General features: G+C 59.8%; 1 protein-coding gene across 4 annotated transcripts in view; it reads left to right on the top strand.

The window, feature by feature from the left end:
- Ptprn2 (protein tyrosine phosphatase receptor type N2) overlaps positions 1-17,986 on the top strand; it is a 594,518-nt gene that overhangs the window by 347,743 nt on the left and 228,789 nt on the right. For all 4 annotated transcript variants that reach the window (XM_069997165.1, XM_069997166.1, XM_069997163.1 and 1 more), the window contains exon 11: positions 15,421-15,485. In XM_069997165.1, coding sequence (XP_069853266.1) covers positions 15,421-15,485 — 65 coding nt within the window. The remainder of the gene's footprint in view (positions 1-15,420; positions 15,486-17,986) is intronic.

Genomic DNA, 17,986 nt, shown 5'->3' with positions numbered 1-17,986 from the left:
TGCCTGCATTTTGTCATCTTGTTCATATCTTCCACGTCTCATATGTCTTTCCTGCTTCATTTATCTTTGCCATGGCTTTATACCATCCTAGGAATTCAAAGAGTATATTCAGTTTTAAGTTCTTCAAACTTTTCAGAAACAGTGCTGGCCCTGTGATCTTTGACCTCTGACTTCAGAAATGACCCTGGTTCTCACAGCCTTCTCCCCTGCCCCGCGGGACTGCATGCTTCCCACCTATGCATCTCCCAGGGCCACACCAATCCTGGACAGAGAACCGTGCGTGAGGAGACTCGAACCCCAGGCCCCCAGACCTCCAGGGAGAATAGCGGGCTGCAGGTCTGAGGGCTCATGGCCAGAAATGGTCAGAAACTGCTGATGAGGGAAGATGGCTGTTCATTCAGATGCTTTTAAAGCAAAAACTTTAGTCAAAATTCACAGAAATCTGCATTGGGAAGGCCAATTGCATGAGAAATTGGTGGGAAATATTACGAGTGCCAAGCCGCGTGCCCCCTGCTCGCTGGAAGGTCTGGGGAGAGCGGGGAGTGCAGGAGGAGGGACTTGCCCTTGCCGAAGCCCCCCTCCGCCTCCCTGCCTGTCACTCTCCTGGAATGCAGCAGCGATCGCTGAGGATTACTCCAGACAACCGGGAAGACTGGGGAGAAAAGTCATTTGAACAAACTGAAAACTGAAATGTTTATATCAGATATTAAATTAATGTAAGTGAGATTGAAACAATATCTAACTACAATAACTTGAAAATGACTTGGAGATTGGAGCTGACGTTGGCTTTTACCAGCCTGTCACCATCACGCCGCGGGCTGAGCGGCTCCCGCGCTCACGGGAGGCTCGGGTAGAGGTCTGTTGACTCACCCACGTACGCACTGGCTGCCCTGAGCACGCGGGTGCCCGCAGCGTGGGCACTGGCTGCTCCTCTCGGGAGGAGAGATGTCCCAGAGTCCGCTGTCCGCACCCCTGCACCGGATGGGGAGAGGGTCAGCCCTGACCACCGAGGACCGGGCCCAGCCCCCCAGGGTCAGAGCACAGCCGCCAGCCTGGAAGCCACAGCCGACTCTCCCTCGTGAGCTGGGCACAGGAAGGCCCGCTGACCACCGCAGAGCCCTTCCGGGAGCACGGCTTGGCTGCAAAGGGCTCAGCCCTGACCCTGGGGGGCGGAACCAGAGCTTGGGGTGCAGTACAGAGCACAGGGAGAGCAGCGCACCCCAGGCCCAAGCCCAGAGCAGATCCACCGCCACCCCGGCCAGGCCCAAGCCCAGAGCAGACCCACCGCACACCCCAGGCCCAAGCCCAGAGCAGGCCCACCGCCACCCCGGCCAGGCCCAAGCCCAGAGCAGATCTACCACCACACCCCAGGCCCAAGCCCAGAGCAGATCCACCACCACACCCCAGGCCCAAGCCCAGAGCAGATCCACCACCACACCCCAGGCCCAAGCCCAGAGCAGACCCACCGCACACCCCAGGCCCAAGCCCAGAGCAGACCCACCGCACACCCCAGGCCCAAGCCCAGAGCAGACCCAACGCCACACCCCAGGCCCAAGCCCAGAGCAGACCCACCGCACACCCCAGGCCCAAGCCCAGAGCAGACCCAACGCCACACCCCAGGCCCAAGCCCAGAGCAGACCCACCGCCACCCCGGCCAGGCCCAAGTCCAGAGCAGACCCACCACCACCCCGGGCCAGGCCCAGAGCAGACCCACCGCCACACCCCAGGCCCAAGCCCAGAGCAGACCCACCACCACACCCCAGGCCCAAGCCCAGAGCAGGCCCACCACCACACCCCAGGCCCAAGCCCAGAGCAGACCCACCGCCACCCCAGCCAGGCCCAAGCCCAGAGCAGACCCACCACCACACCCCAGGCCCAAGCCCAGAGCAGATCCACCACCACACCCCAGGCCCAAGCCCAGAGCAGGCCCACCGCCACCCCGGCCAGGCCCAAGCCCGGAGCAGATCCACCGCACACCCCAGGCCCAAGCCCAGAGCAGACCCACCGCCACCCCAGCCAGGCCCAAGCCCAGAGCAGACCCACCACCACACCCCAGGCCCAAGCCCAGAGCAGATCCACCACCACACCCCAGGCCCAAGCCCAGAGCAGGCCCACCGCCACCCCGGCCAGGCCCAAGCCCGGAGCAGATCCACCGCACACCCCAGGCCCAAGCCCAGAGCAGGCCCACCGCACACCCCAGGCCCAAGCCCAGAGCAGACCCACCACCACACCCCAGGCCCAAGCCCAGAGCAGGCCCACCACCACACCCCAGGCCCAAGCCCAGAGCAGGCCCACCGCCACCCCGGCCAGGCCCAAGCCCAGAGCAGATCCACCGCACACCCCAGCCAGGCCCAAGCCCAGAGCAGGCCCACCACCACACCCCAGGCCCAAGCCCAGAGCAGACCCACCACCACACCCCAGGCCCAAGCCCAGAGCAGACCCACCACCACACCCCAGGCCCAAGCCCACCCCCACCGCCACACCCCAGGCCCAAGCCCAGAGCAGACCCAATGCCACACCCCAGGCCCAAGCCCAGAGCAGGCCCACCGCACACCCCAGGCCCAAGCCCAGAGCAGACCCAACGCCACACCCCAGGCCCAAGCCCAGAGCAGATCCACCACCACACCCCAGGCCCAAGCCCAGAGCAGACCCACCGCCACCCCGGCCAGGCCCAAGCCCAGAGCAGACCCACCACCACACCCCAGGCCCAAGCCCAGAGCAGACCCAACGCCACACCCCAGGCCCAAGCCCAGAGCAGACCCACCACCACACCCCAGGCCCAAGCCCAGAGCAGATCCACCACCACACCCCAGGCCCAAGCCCAGAGCAGACCCACCACCACACCCCAGGCCCAAGCCCAGAGCAGACCCAACGCCACACCCCAGGCCCAAGCCCACCCCCACCGCCACCCCGGGCACCGCTCGCTGGTCCGTCTGGAGCCCAGTGCACACATGGCGTGGGATGGCGTGGGTTTTCCGGCGTGTGACTTCAGAGCTGGGATCAGCATCGCCAGCTGCAGAGCGAGGGGGGTGGACGTCTCCTGGAAACAGCTGGGGAGTCCCCTGCCATCAGTGCACCGGGGAGCCAGAGGTCGGGTCGAATCCTTGCTCCGAAGGCGCCCTTACTGTGACCATGGGACGATACAGTGCTACTCCAGCCCCGTGCCACTGAGACCCGAGCAATACCCAGGAAAAGCAGCCCCAAGGGGGAAAGATTGCTTTGACTCCAGCTCCCAAGGAAGTCCGTATGCAAGGAGGCATGGTGGAATACAACAGCTCACACCATCGCGGGCAGAAGCAGAGAAAAGGGGTGTCAGGAGGAGACCAGGGCAAGCTGGGGTCCCTGACGATGCTCTAGGGAGACAGCCCCCCACCAGCTCCCACAACCACCACCACCACCATCACCATCACCACCACCCCCCCAGGATGTCCACCTCGGGATCCATCCACCACCCCCAGGATGTCCACCTCGGGATCCATCCACCACCCCCCCAGGATGTCCACCTCGGGATCCATCCACCCCCCCCAGGATGTCCACCTCGGGATCCATCCACCCCCCCCAGGATGTCCACCTCGGGATCCATCCACCCCCCCCAGGATGTCCACCTCGGGATCCATCCACCCCCCCCAGGATGTCCACCTCGGGATCCATCCACCCACCAGCCCCGGCCCTCGGGATCTGATCAGAGCACCCGAAGATTTGCCTGTGCCTTACTAATCTCCTGAGTGTCTCTCAACCCAACCAAGTGGACAGATAAGAAAATCACCACAGAGGTATGATTCCACACTTACCAGCTACCTAGCTGTTGTGGAACTCTTGGTGATCCCACACTAACCATATGACTGATGGTGATTTTCATCCTGAGGGTATTTCCATGAACAATTCCACTATCCATGGCCTTGTAGCTTCTGGGGAGTTGGAGGAAGAGCTCAGGCCCACTTTACGTGGCCCGGCTCACAGAGCTCTACCGCCCCATGCAGGGCTGAGCTCAGAATGGCAGCCAACTGACAGGTGACCCTGGAACCCCAGTCTGGCCCACGGGGAATCAGTGTATTCCTTTGGCCGGGTGGAGAAGAGTGTTGGTTCTCCGGTATTGACCAAAATGGCCCCCACAAGACACAGGGTCCAGCAAGCCTGCCCGGCCCTCCACCAAGTCTCAATGGAGAGCTGAGTTTGATGTCCCGGTGGAGGACCTCAGGCTCCTGGGAGGGACAGGCACAGGCCCTCTCTGGAAATCATCCTTTTCCTCGTCCTAAAAGGACTCCTATAGGTGAAATTCCAAGAAATAAGAGTCAACAATAGAAAATTCTAAAACGCAGCAGGAAGAGTGGATGACATGGAAAAGCTCAGGTGCTGCAAGACGTAAGCCCAGCCGCATGCTGGGCACACTTGGAGAAACGGAGAGGCCCAGGGGCAGACCCAGCCCGCGTGCTGGGCACACTTGGAGAAACGGAGAGGCCCAGGGGCAGACCCAGCCCGCGTGCTGGGCACACTTGGAGAAACGGAGAGGCCCAGGGGCAGCTGAGGACCTTAAAGTGTCCTGAAGTTTTTGAAAGTAGACTTTAAAAAGTAAAATGAAAGGTGCTATAATGAAATTTTAACTTGAGAAATGTGACAGATGAAGAACTTAGTGAACATAGGTCTAAAGAAATTCTTTAGAATGCATCCCATAGAGAGACCAAGAATTAAAGAGATTGAAAATTAAAAAGAGAACCCTATTGCTCACGTCAGCAGCACATATACTAAATCCTGGAGTGATACAGAGAAGCTTCGCGTGGCCCTTGGGCAGGACAGCATGCACGTTTGTGGAGAGTTCCCATATTTTAAGTGGAAGGAGAGTGCCATCACAAACTCAGTGTGTAGTCGTCTACAAAAGTAAGAAACTTAAGGGAAGGGTAGGATTGTGAGTGATGGGGAAAATGATAAAAGGGGGACACTGATCAAAATCCCTTGCTATTTATGCACTGCTTTGTTGAACATCAACTCCTTTGTACAATTACTTTAAAAGAAAAAGAAAAATGTAAAAAGAAAAAATCAACCAGAGAATCCTAGAAAACACTGGGAAGACTTTGTACACCTTAAATAGGAGTTGCAGGAGAATACAGTCCATGGGTACTATTTCAAAATATGGCTGAAGTTTCTTAATCACTGATACAGGATACTAAGCTATGTAGATGGATGGATGGATGACAGTTGGAAGATGGTTGGATGGATGGATGGATGGATGGAAGAATGGATAGAAGGATGGATGGATGGATGGGATAGACAATGGAAGGATGCATGGATAGACTGATGGATGATGGATAGCAAATGGATGGATGATGGATGATGGATGATGGATGGTTGGACAGTGAATGGATGATGGACAATGGATGGGTAATGGAAGGAAGGACGGATGATGGATGGATGGATGGATGATGGGTGGATGGATGAAGAATGGATGTGCTGTCCAGATTTATTAAGTGCCCTCTGTGCAGCTTACATGGTGATAGAATGGCTACTGATGAATTTCTCAGAAGGTATCCTATGTGTGCGTGTGTGTGTGTAGACATGTGTGTGTGCATAGGTTGTCAGCCTAAGATAACACACAGTTCCATAAGAAGAGGAGTTGGCCAGGGTGCAGAGCGCAGTGAGGGCAGGGTGTGGCACAGTCCAGGCGAAGGCGGGGAGTGCTTTCCAGCAGCAAACGAGGAGCTCGCGTGAGCTGCACGGAGGGCCCCGGGGCAGCCGTGGTCGGCGGGTGGGAGCGGCGGGAGGCGTCTGACAGGGGTGCGTTCTGGCGCTGCGGCGGCTTTGCTGGGAGGCGGGTTTTGTCGTCAGGTGCTGGGTGTGAACCTCTGCCATCAGGGCCTCCCAGCTGTATGCACTGTTCTCTTGTTAGGGTTGACAACTTTCACTAGATAGACTCACAAAGCATAAAAGAATATCCAGGTAAATCGTGTTGGTCCCTGTCCGTTGCTACAATGAGGTGGCTGAGGCTGGGAAGCCTAAAGAGAAAGCAAGTCCATCTTGCTCACAGATTCCAGAGGCCCCGCATCTGAACGGGGTGCCAGCTGCTGAGGACTCAGGCGTCCAAGGTCACGGGGGGACGGGTGGGAGGGAGGCGACCTGGCAAGGCAGGAAGCCAGAGGGCGATTCAGGGAGCTGGCTGGCTCATTCACCACAGCCCTCTCCTGAGAATTAGCCCGAGTCCCAGGGGAACTTCACCAGCCCCGCCCCGCCCCAGCAGCGCCTTCCCAGGGCCCCGCTCCGGAAGACCTCACCACCTGTGGCCTAGCCTCTGCCTGTGTGCGACAGCAGCGACAAAGTCAGTCCGTGTGAGCTCACGCACAACGCCACTTGATCTAGGAAGTGGAAAGAACAGGATTTTTCCTTTAAAAATCCCTTGCAACCACGTGCCGAGAAAGTTACCCACCGCTCGGGCTGAGGCAGCCCATGAGCCTGAGCTGTGTAATGACCCTCCACCTAACAGAGGAGGTGAAAAAGGGAGAGAGGAGGAAGAAAAGAGTTAGAAAGTGCAGTTTGGAATGATAATCATTTACAAAAGCATAAAAATATAAGAACTATATTTTAAATATGTGCAATCCTATGGGAAGAATTTTTAACTTTATGGAAAGGCCTAAGTAGCTGAAGAGATTGTCATGTTCCTTTGCCATAACAACGCTAATTTCCCCATAACTCTAGATTCAATAAGATGTTTATTAAAAATCCAAGCAGATGCATAAATGGATAGATGGCCGTACATATGCATGTATACATACATACATACATGAGTAGAGGGTGGATGGGTGGATGGACGGACACACTGGGAGACAATAGAAGGACAGGTAGGCAGATGATAGACAAATGGTATAGATCATTATACAGTCAGATGATAGATGATAGCCAGAGGTACATAGACAGGTGATGGGGTAGATAGATGTTGAGATACTGGATGGATGGATAGATAGACAGACAGACAGATAGATTCGATAAATGGTAGACGACTAGATAGGTAGATTGATGATAGATAGATGATTAACTATAGGTAGATCTATGAATCTGACCAGCTGATTCTAACTGTAACTGCAGAGGACTGAGGTGGCCAACCACTCCTGAGAGAAATATCTGATGACGCGCCTTCCCCACCCTGTCTTTACACTAAAGACCAGTTGTGCAAATCGTGGTCGTTTGGGGCAGGGCTGAGGTGCCGACCTCTTCCTTTTCCCTCTCTTAAAATTGGGCTTTATATGGTGTCTGATTAGGTAAGCAATTGTCAGGAAAGCAATTATGTTTCAGGGATATTTTAATTCTTTCTGACAGTGACCAAAATTATCTAACAAAACAAGGTGGCCACAAGCTACTCTCGATGGCTTGATATAAAATAATTAGCATCAAAACTTCTCCTTGTGTTTTGTGTTATGGCTGCTCCTCAGATCACAGAACATTGAGAAACAGGACCTAAATGTGGGCATAGAGCCCATCACACCGGGTGAGGACACAGAACAGATCACACTGGGTGGGAACACAGGATCACACTGGGTGAGGACACAGCAGATCACACTGGGTGGGAACACAGGATCACACTGGGTGGGAACACAGGATCACACTGGGTAAGGACACAGAACAGATCACACTGGGTGAGGACACAGAGGATCACACTGGGTGAGGACACAGAGAGGATCACACTGGGTGTGAACATATTAAGGATCATACCAGGTGGCCGTGTGTGACTATGTGACCTCAAACCAGAGCTCAGGGCCTGGGCGCTGTCCCTGAGTTCTCTGTGCTCCAGGCTAGCGCTCTACCACTTGAGCCATGGCGCCACTTCCAGCTTTTTCTGAGTAGTTTGTTGGATTTTTCTGCCTGGGCTGGCATTGAACTGTGATCCTCAGATCTCAGCCTGCTGAATAGCTAGGACTATCGGTGGGAGCCACTGGCATCCGGCTTACAGCGAATATTTTTATAAATGCAAAGTGTGTGCATGTCTAGCTTCGGTCCCAGGCTGCTGACTGAGCAGCCCTGGGTGTCGGCAGCCTGCTGTGCAGGACCCACCTTCACACAAAGGGAGGAGAAGAAGGAGATTATTCAACAGCCCTCCTTTAGCCATGGTTTTCATTCCCATGGTTTCAGTTGCCTGCCACTAACCACAGTGTGCAAATACAGTGTGCAGATGATATAGTGTGCAGACACAGTGTGCAGACACAGTGTGCAGATGATACAGCATGCATATACAGTGTGCAGATGATACAGTGTGCAGACACAGTGTGCAGATGATACAGTGTGCAGATGACACAGTGTGCAGATGACACAGTGTGCAGGTACAGTGTGCAGATGACACAGTGTGCAGACACAGTGTGCAGATGATACAGTGTGCAGATGACACAGTGTGCAGATGACACAGTGTGCAGAGTCCAGAAATAAACAGAATGTGAGTTTTACATGGAGAATGGTGTGGTGGAATCTGAGCTGTCCTCGGGGTCTCCCTCTCTTCCTCCCTCCCTTCTGCACTGGGGTCTCCCTTCCTCCGTCCCTCCTGCTGCAGGGGCCTCTGAGCGGCCTGGCCACGGTCAGCCTTGCGGCCACAGGGCAAGGGGCCACTGATCACCCAGGTGGCCTTCCCGGTCGCCCTCTGATGCTGGGCTGTGGATCTGGGGCAGTGACAGGACTGATTTTCGGGCCTTGTGAGGGAAATCAGATGCTCCCCAGGCCTGGGGCGGGTGGGGGGCACATCTGTTCTCACAGCCCCCCGCCCTCCCTGAGCAAAGCCTTTAAGCAGTCCCATTGTGATCCAGATTGCAGAAGGCAGTCCACACATCCTTTCAGGTAGAACAGTGGGGATAGCGAGGAGGAGAAATTATTCCACTATTGCTACGTGGTGCTTAATTATAATGCTGCATAAATTGTCAAGTGCGAAGAATTATTCTGATAAATTAAAATACTAATTAAATAGGCTATTGCAGAATTTTGAGAACATTACAGAGTTCCGCTTCTTCGGGTAATTTGCATATCCTTCATCTAATGAATTTAATTCTAAAGGACTTCTTTTTGTGTTTGGAAACCCTTTTTGTCTCCCATGAAGATAAAAATGGGCTTTCTCCCTATTCTGTCTCAGTGAAGCCATGTCCCCCATTCTCTTCCACAAACACACCAAGTCCAAGTCCAGAACCTCAAAGCCGACCGTTACTCCACGTCCTCCTCCTGGGCTTGGGCTGGAGCTCAGGAGTGGGGACACAGGAACAGGGCAGGGGGTGGGGGGACGAGGGGGGGGCCTGCAGCGCCGCCCCGCCCTGCCCCGCGGCTCAGCTCAGGGCTCTCTCCTCCCAGGGGCTGAGCATGGCTGCTAGAACACCACTATCCACACTCACTAAGCTCGGGGGTCATTCTGCCGTCTTCATCTCCTCAGAGAGAGCGCTTCTGGACAGTTCTAAGTAGTGACGGTGTGACCTAGAGGAAGGCTCGGCTAGCCGTGCAGTTCCGGAAGCAGCGCGCGCAGGGTGGCTGGCAGGCGATTCCCAGGGCCGGCGTCGATGGGTGCCTGGAACCCTGGCGGCTGCGAGGAGGCAGGCCGCAGCCGCAGCAGAGCGGCCCCCGAGCCTGGCGCCAAAGCCTGCACCGCTCCTGACGGAGAGCAGGAGCAGCCCCAGGCCCCTGAGCCTGGCGCGAAAGCCTGCACCGCTCCTGACGGAGAGCAGGAGCAGCCCCAGGCCCCCGAGCCTGGCGCCAAAGCCTGCACCGCTCCTGACGGAGAGCAGGAGCAGCCCCAGGCCCCCGAGCCTGGCGCGAAAGCCTGCACCGCTCCTGACGGAGAGCAGGAGCAGCCCCAGGCCTGAGCTGGGGCAGGAGACCCAGCTGCCATCCCAGCCTAGGACCCTGGCCTGCTCTAAGCTGTGCTCCTCCGCTGTGCGGCGTGCCTGGGCTCCTCCCCGCTCTGGGGCAGCCCCACCCGCCACCCTCCACCCTCCACCACGGAGCCCCACAACTGGTCCAGGGCCTTAGCCCAGTCTCCTGCTTCATGAGGTGGGGACAGGGGTTTATTAGTTGACAAATGATTCTTGTCCTGGTGACAAGCGATTCAAATGGATCCCATGGTCCCCTGCGCATCACAGACACGCTCTTCAGACACAGACACCAGGCACAGGCAGTGGGCATGCTGTCCTCACCAGCCCTAGAGACATAGGCCGCAGGTCACCATGGTTCAGATGCTGGAGCCCAGCCAGCTGAGAGCTCAGCCAGCCTGGAGCCCAGTGAGCTCAAGGAGCCTGGAGCTCAGCCAGCCTAGAGCTCAGTCAGCCTAGAGCCTAGCGAGCCTGAAACTCAGCTAGCTGGAGGTCAAGGAGTGTGGAGTTCATCCAGCCAGGAGCTCAGCCAGCCTGGAGCTCAGTCTGGGGGATCAGCCAGCCTGGAGCTCAGCCAGCCTGAAACTCAGTCTGCCTGGAGCTCAGCCAGCCTGGGGCTCAGTCAGCCTGAAACTCAGCCAGCCTGGAGCTCAGCCAGACTGAAACACAGCAGGCTTGGAGCTCAGTCAGCCTGAAACTCAGCAGGCTTGGAGCTCAGTCAGCCTGAAACTCAGCCAGCCTGCAGCTCAGCCAGCCTGCAGCTCAGCCAGCCTGCAGCTCTGCCAGCCTGGAGCTCAGCCAGCCTGGAGCTCAGTCAGCCTGGAGCTCAGCCAGCCTGGAGCTCAGTCAGCCTGGAGCTCAGCCAGCCTGAAACTCAGCCAGCCTGGAGCTCAGCCAGCCTGGAGCTCAGTCAGCCTGGAGCTCAGCCAGCCTGAAACTCAGCCAGCCTGGAGCTCAGCCAGCCTGGAGCTCAGTCAGCCTGGAGCTCAGTCTGCCTTGAGCTCATTCTGCCTGGAGCTCCGTCTGCCTGGAGCCTCAATCAGCCTGGAGCTCAGCCAGCCTGGAGCTCAGCCAGCCTGAAACTCAGCCAGCCTGGAGCTCAGCCAGCCTGCAGCTCAGCCAGCCTGCAGCTCAGCCAGCCTGCAGCTCAGCCAGCCTGAAACTCAGCCAGCCTGGAGCTCCGTCTGCCTGGAGCTCAGCCAGCCTGCAGCTCAGCCAGCCTGCAGCTCAGCCAGCCTGGAGCCCCAACTGACTGAGGCTGGGGAGCAGAAGCCGCCTGGCTTCTGACCCTTCCAGGCTTGTTAAACAGAAGCAGGAGCTGCACTGGGGCCAAATTCAGGATTAAACATGGTGACCTGAGCAGCATGGCTCAGGACAGCTACAGCAAGGGCTGGAGATTCCATCTTATTGCCTGTTATTACTTATTTCGACATTGGGATTTAGCTGTACACCTGAAGCTTGTGTTATTTTGGAAATAAGTGTTCATGCCTTTCCTCTTGGTCAGGTTGCCGCTCGCTTGACAGTAGCTACTCCTGAAGTTACCCAACTAAACTCAGGAAATCGGGCGTGTTGGGGAGCCCGAGGGGCACCCAAGCGTGGGCTGAGAAACGGGGATGAGTCAGACAACTCCCCCTGCCTGGCCTCTGTCGGACTGGGGATCCGAGACCCTGCATTGCCTGCTCTGGGTGTGAGCTCAGAGGGGCCACGTTCATCACCCTGCCCACCTCCCCACGATACACGCCTTGTCCTCACTGGGGACAGTCAGAACTCGACACCAGGAGGAAAATAGGACGGATCAGGTCCAAGAGTTCCTGAGGTGTGGTCACACCCAGACTCCTTGGTCCCTGAGGCCCAGGCGTCAGTGGCAGGGGACGGGGACAACGGTGACCTGTGTGTGCAGGGGGCGGGGACAACGGTGACCTGTGTGTGCAGGGGGCAGGGGACAACGGTGACCTGTGTGTGCAGGGGACGGGGACAACGGCGACCTGTGTGTGCAGGGGGCGGGGGACAACGGCGACCTGTGTGTGCAGGGGACGGGGACAACGGTGACCTGTGTGTGCAGGGGACGGGGACAACGGCGACCTGTGTGTGCAGGGGGCGGGGACAACGGCGACCTGTGTGTGCAGGGGGTGGGGACAACGGCGACCTGTGTGTGCAGGGGACGGGGACAACGGTGACCTGTGTGTGCAGGGGACGGGGACAACGGTGACCTGTGTGTGCAGGGGGCGGGGACAACGGCGACCTGTGTGTGCAGGGGACGGGGGACAACGGTGACCTGTGTGTGCAGGGGACGGGGACAATGGTGACCTGTGTGTGCAGGGGGCGGGGACAACGGCGACCTGTGTGTGCAGGGGGTGGGGACAACGGCGACCTGTGTGTGCAGGGGGTGGGGACAACGGCGACCTGTGTGTGCAGGGGACGGGGACAATGGTGACCTGTGTGTGCAGGGGACGGGGACAATGGTGACCTGTGTGTGCAGGGGGCAGGGACAACGGTGACCTGTGTGTGCAGGGGACGGGGACAACGGTGACCTGTGTGTGCAGGGGGTGGGGACAACGGTGACCTATCGCACAGCCTCCGGAAGCGCCCTTGCTCTGCGCCCTTGCTCTGCGCCCTTGCTCTGCGCCCTTGCTCTGCCCCCTTGCTCTGCCCCCTTGCTCTCTGCCCCCTTGCTCTGCCCCCTTGCTCTGCCCCCTTGCTCTGCCCCCTTGCTCTGCCCCCTTGCTCTGCGCCCTTGCTCTCTGCCCCCTTGCTCTGCCCCCTTGCTCTGCCCCCTTGCTCTGCCCCCTTCTGCCTCACGTCTGCCTTCCTAGCCTGGTGCAGCCACAATTACTGAGGTGGAAAAGATAGCATCTATTTGCCCAAAAACTTCCCTGGGGCGGTGGAAGGCCCGGAGGTGGTGACAAAAGCTGTTACAGGATCTAATTTGTCTCCCTCTAAAGATGAAATTTCATCACCCGAGATTCGCGGTGGTGTAGGAACATAAGTGGTGAGAGGGCCTGCTGTTTTCTTGCCATCTTCTTCTGTATGAATCAGTTTCAGTGCACTCTTCATTCAAGGGGTGGATAGAATTCTATCTTCCCCTCATTTTCATTTCCAAAGTGACAGGAGCTTTATCCACAAGAATATTTCCGCAGCTTCTCTAGTCAGGGTCAATCGCCTGGTGACCCTTCCTGCCGGGGAGGGGAGGGTGGTGGTCTCCACCTGTGTCTTCATCTACATCTGCTCATTGGTTCCGGAGCCATTCGTTCTGTCTTCCTAATTCCGAATCAGGTGGGCCCGGGGCTTCAGAGCTGACCCGAGGGATGTTCCCGGCACGGGCGGGGGCGAGAGACCAGACGGTGCGAGGGTGTTACCGCTGGCCGCCCTGCCTGCTTGTGGTCTTTTCTTATCCTGTGAAACACTCATTAATGAAACATGATTTCCCATCCCATTACCTCAGCTAAAATAAGGCCTTCTCGTTTGCAGAGCGTGTCTGCGTACAATGTTCAGTGGTTCCACAAGTGTCCATACACGGCAGCATTTCATAGTTCAAACCAAAGGCACAAGCCAGGCTTGGGCAGGGCAGAGCGTGGGTTGGGACCCAGGGCCCGGCTCGGACGTCGCTGTCCCAACTGGGCCTGGCCAGCACCTCAGGCAAATGATCTGTCCAAGGAGGGACTCCAGCAGAACTGGCCACAGAGAATACAGCTCAGATGTCCCCCCAGACGCCTGGGCTCCACCCTGCAATCCACCCTGCCCCTACACCCTGCCCCTCCACCCTACCCCTCCACACTGTCCCTACACCCTGACCCTACACCCTGCCCCTACACCCTACCCCTCCACGCTGCCCCTACACCCTGCCCCTACACCCTGCCCCTACACCCTGCCCCTACACCCTACCCCTACACGCTGCCCCTACACCCTGCCCCTACACCCTGCCCCTACACCCTGCCCCTACACCCTGCCCCTACACCCTGCCCCTACACGCTGCCCCTACACCCTGCCCCTACACCCTACCCTCCACCCTACCCTCCACCCTGACCCTACCCTCCACCCTACCCTCCACCCTGACCCTCCACCCTACGCATCCATGCTGACCCTCCAAAGCTCTCCCATACCTCCCCCTCCACAGTGACCCCCCATGGTGACCCCTCCACGCTGCCTCTCTACACTGACCCTCCACATTGTCCCACACGCTGACCCTCCATACCTCCTCTTATACCTCCCCCTCCACACTGCCCTCCCCCATGCTGACCCCCACGCTGCCCTCCCCCATGCTGACCCCCACACTGCCCTCCCCCATGCTGACCCCACACTGCCCTCCCCCATGCTGACCCCACACTGCCCTCCTCCATGCTGACCCCCACACTGCCCTCCCCCATGCTGACCCCCACGCTGCCCTCCCCCATGCTGACCCCCACGCTGCCCTCCCCCATGCTGACCCCACACTGCCCTCCCCCATGCTGACCCCACACTGCCCTCCCCCATGCTGACCCCACACTGCCCTCCCCCATGCTGACCCCCACGCTGCCCTCCCCCATGCTGACCCCCACGCTGCCCTCCTCCATGCTGACCCCACGCTGCCCTCCCCCATGCTGACCCCACGCTGCCCTCCCCCATGCTGACCCCACGCTGCCCTCCCCCATGCTGAACCCCATGCTGCCCTCCCCCATGCTGACCCCACACTGCCCTCCCCCATGCTGACCCCACACTGCCCTCCCCCATGCTGAACCCCATGCTGCCCTCCCCCATGCTGACCCTACACTGCCCTCCCCCATGCTGACCCCCACGCTGCCCTCCCCCATGCTGAACCCCATGCTGCCCTCCCCCATGCTGACCCCATGCTGCCCTCCCCCATGCTGACCCCACACTGCCCTCCCCCATGCTGACCCCCACACTGCCCTCCCCCATGCTGACCCCACACTGCCCTCCCCCATGCTGAACCCCATGCTGCCCTCCCCCATGCTGACCCTACACTGCCCTCCCCCATGCTGACCCCCACGCTGCCCTCCCCCATGCTGAACCCCATGCTGCCCTCCCCCATGCTGAACCCCATGCTGCCCTCCCCCATGCTGAACCCCATGCTGCCCTCCCCCATGCTGAACCCCATGCTGCCCTCCCCCATGCTGACCCCACACTGCCCTCCTCCATGCTGACCCCACACTGCCCTCCCCCATGCTGAACCCCATGCTGCCCTCCCCCATGCTGAACCCCATGCTGCCCTCCCCCATGCTGACCCTACACTGCCCTCCCCCATGCTGACCCCACACTGCCCTCCTCCATGCTGACCCCACACTGCCCTCCCCCATGCTGACCCCCACGCTGCCCTCCCCCATGCTGACCCCCACGCTGCCCTCCCCCATGCTGACCCCACACTGCCCTCCTCCATGCTGACCCCACGCTGCCCTCCCCCATGCTGACCCCCACGCTGCCCTCCCCCATGCTGACCCCCACGCTGCCCTCCCCCATGCTGACCCCACGCTGCCCTCCCCCATGCTGACCCCCACACTGCCCTCCCCCATGCTGACCCCCACACTGCCCTCCCCCATGCTGAACCCCATGCTGCCCTCCCCCATGCTGAGCCCACACTAACCCTGTGCTTCTTGCTTTTTCCCAACAGTGGACCACAAAGAGCAGCTGGAGAGTTCATCGGGCCTGACCATCCTGCAGAGCGGAGTGGGGCCGGTGAGTGGTGCGGCAGGGGTTCGGGGGCGCAGCCGGGGTCCAGGGGTGCAGTGGGGGGGCGCGGTGTGGGGCCGGGGGCCGGCAGAGCCTGGCCGCGCGTGCCGGCGGCGTGGTGGACGGGTGCTAGGGCAGCATCGCTGGCATGGGACGCGGGGCACCGTGTGCTGCAAACGTGACATTGTGTTGTTCTGACGCCGAAACCTGGGGTTCCCCTGAGAAAAGTGATCGCATGAGCCACACAGAGACGTCTCCAGACCCCGTTCACCACTGCCAGGCGGTGACAGTGAGCGAGCCAGACATTGTTCCTTCTTCAGCAGACTGATGTCCTCATGGTTCAAAGGCCCATCTGGGGTGCTGGGGCGCAGGGGCCGAGTGCTTCCGTGAGGGGACTTAGTCCATGAGTGCTTCTGTGGTGACGTAGTCTGTGGGGCCCAGGGGCCGAGTGCTTCTGGCCAGCGTGGGGTGCAACCAGTCTGTGCGGTCTGTGAGATCCGGGGTAACGAGCTGTTAAGGAGGCTTGTTTGTGCGTCCGTTTGCGCGTCCGTGGCTGCCTGGCGGAGACGACCCTGCGGAAGGAACCACGTGGAGGTGAGCGCTGCCGCGGCGTCTGGGTGCAGAGCTCTGACCGCGGTGGGCCTTGAGGGGCTCTGACAGCAGTCACGGGGCTCTGACCGTGGTGGGCCTTGCGGGGCTCTGACCACAGTGGCCTTGCGGGGCTCTGACCACGGCGGGCCTTGCGGGCGTCCTGCTCACAGCTGGCGGCATGCCTGCAGGGGTGGATGCTCAGGCACTGCGGGAGGGCCCACGGCGCTGTGCGGGCGCTCAGCTCCATGCACCCACCTCCCCTTCTGGTCTCAGCCAGTGGGAGGTGCTTCCGCTCACATGGCTCCTGGGTGATGGTGGGATCCCGAGATTGGGAACCAGCTCCACGCGGTCAAGGGCAGCCTGGAGCGTGGCCCCGCTGGAAGGGGGGGAGGCCGCGGCCCTCCCTGGGCTCGCCGTGCTTGCCCCGCATCCGGTGGCGTGGAGGGCGGGGAGGGAGGGGTGCCGCCACCAGGCGGAGCCCCACGCTGGGCACAAAGCCCCTTCCTGATGAGGTGGCCACACAGGTACCGTCTACCTCCCGGCAGCCTGGCGCGTCCCCAGCCCAGCCCAGGCCTGCCGGAGGTCAGAGCGCAGTGGCCGAGACACTGGCTGCCCCTCCAGGCTGGGCTTGCGGCCTGACCCCGACCTGCCCACCCCTCAGGCTCAGCGCCCCTGTGACACCCCCTCAGGACTGGCTGTCTGCACGTTGGGCTCAGCTCCCACTCTCAGAATGGCTACGCTGTCTCTGTGAGCACTGTCTGTGAGCACTGTCTGTGAGCACTGTCTGTGTGAGCACTGTCTGTGTGAGCACTGTCTGTGTGAGCACTGTCTGTGAGCACTGTCTGTGAGCACTGTCTGTGTGAGCACTGTCTGTGTGAGCACTGCTCCTGAGCAGGCTGGGCTCTCTCTCCATGGCTCCATTTCCTCCGCTGCCCAGGGGGCAGTCGGCCTGCACCTTTGTGGTCCGGGGAAGGCTTCCTGAGATGCTGGATGTGCACCGCCTGGGCAAAGCGAGCGACGTGGGTGAAGGTGGCGGCCAGCCGCTCCTGTCCTCACACGGCAGCAGGGGTCCCCGAGGTTTCCGGCCTCTCCCGGCCCGCGCCGCGGTCTGGGTTTTAGCAGCCTGTGGACCACCGTCCCCTGCCTCCTCGGTAACCTCTGTCCCGTCCCCCACCTCCACCACATGCATGGGCCGCGCGCGGGTGCTGGAGCCTGAGTCCTACGCTCCGAGGCTCCAGGATCCCCCTGGAGAAAGACAGCTTCTGATGGCAGCGCCTCCTTCGGCCGCCCAGCTCCGTCTCGGTCTCGGTCTCGGTTGGTGGTTGGCGCCCTGCGCCTGTTTGGAGCACTGTCAGTGATCAGCTCAGGCGGGGATTCCTGGGGTGCCTGCTGGCCGGGCATGGCCCTGGAGCCAGCCCCGCGGGAGGAGCCCCCCAGGCGGGTGCGGTCCCCGTGGCTGTCCGCAGCCCTGCGTGTACCCCTCAGCCTCCTCACACCTTGCTCAGAAGCGCTGGCGCTGGCGCGGCTGGGCTGGGGTGGGGCTGCGGCTGGGCTGTGGCTGGGCTGGGGTGGGGCTTGTGGCTGGGCTGGGGGGGGCTTGTGGCTGGGCTGGGGGGGGCTTGCGGCTGGGCTGCGGCTGGGCTGGGGTGGGGCTGCGGCTGGGCTGGGCTGGGGCTTCAGCACTAACCGGGAGGAAGGGCCATGAGCTGAGGCAGTTTTAGGGAACCGTCTTCTGTTCCTCTTTCTGGAAACCTGGTTTGGAGGATTCTGAGTTTTAACATGTTTCTCAGTCCGGATTCTGGAATGTAAAATGGGGTTTGATTGCTAGAAATCTGGCATTTATGGATCTCCGAGCAGCACCTGTGACGCAGAGCCGCGATGGCAGGCCGTGAAGTCAAACCTTTCAAGCCACGCTG

This window comes from Dipodomys merriami, unplaced genomic scaffold (genome assembly GCF_024711535.1).
Source record: "Dipodomys merriami isolate MVZ:Mamm:240054 unplaced genomic scaffold, mDipMer1.0.p SCAF_5, whole genome shotgun sequence".
In the NCBI taxonomy this organism is placed as follows: Eukaryota; Metazoa; Chordata; class Mammalia; order Rodentia; family Heteromyidae; genus Dipodomys; species Dipodomys merriami.
This window is presented reverse-complemented; position numbering and strand designations above follow the sequence as displayed.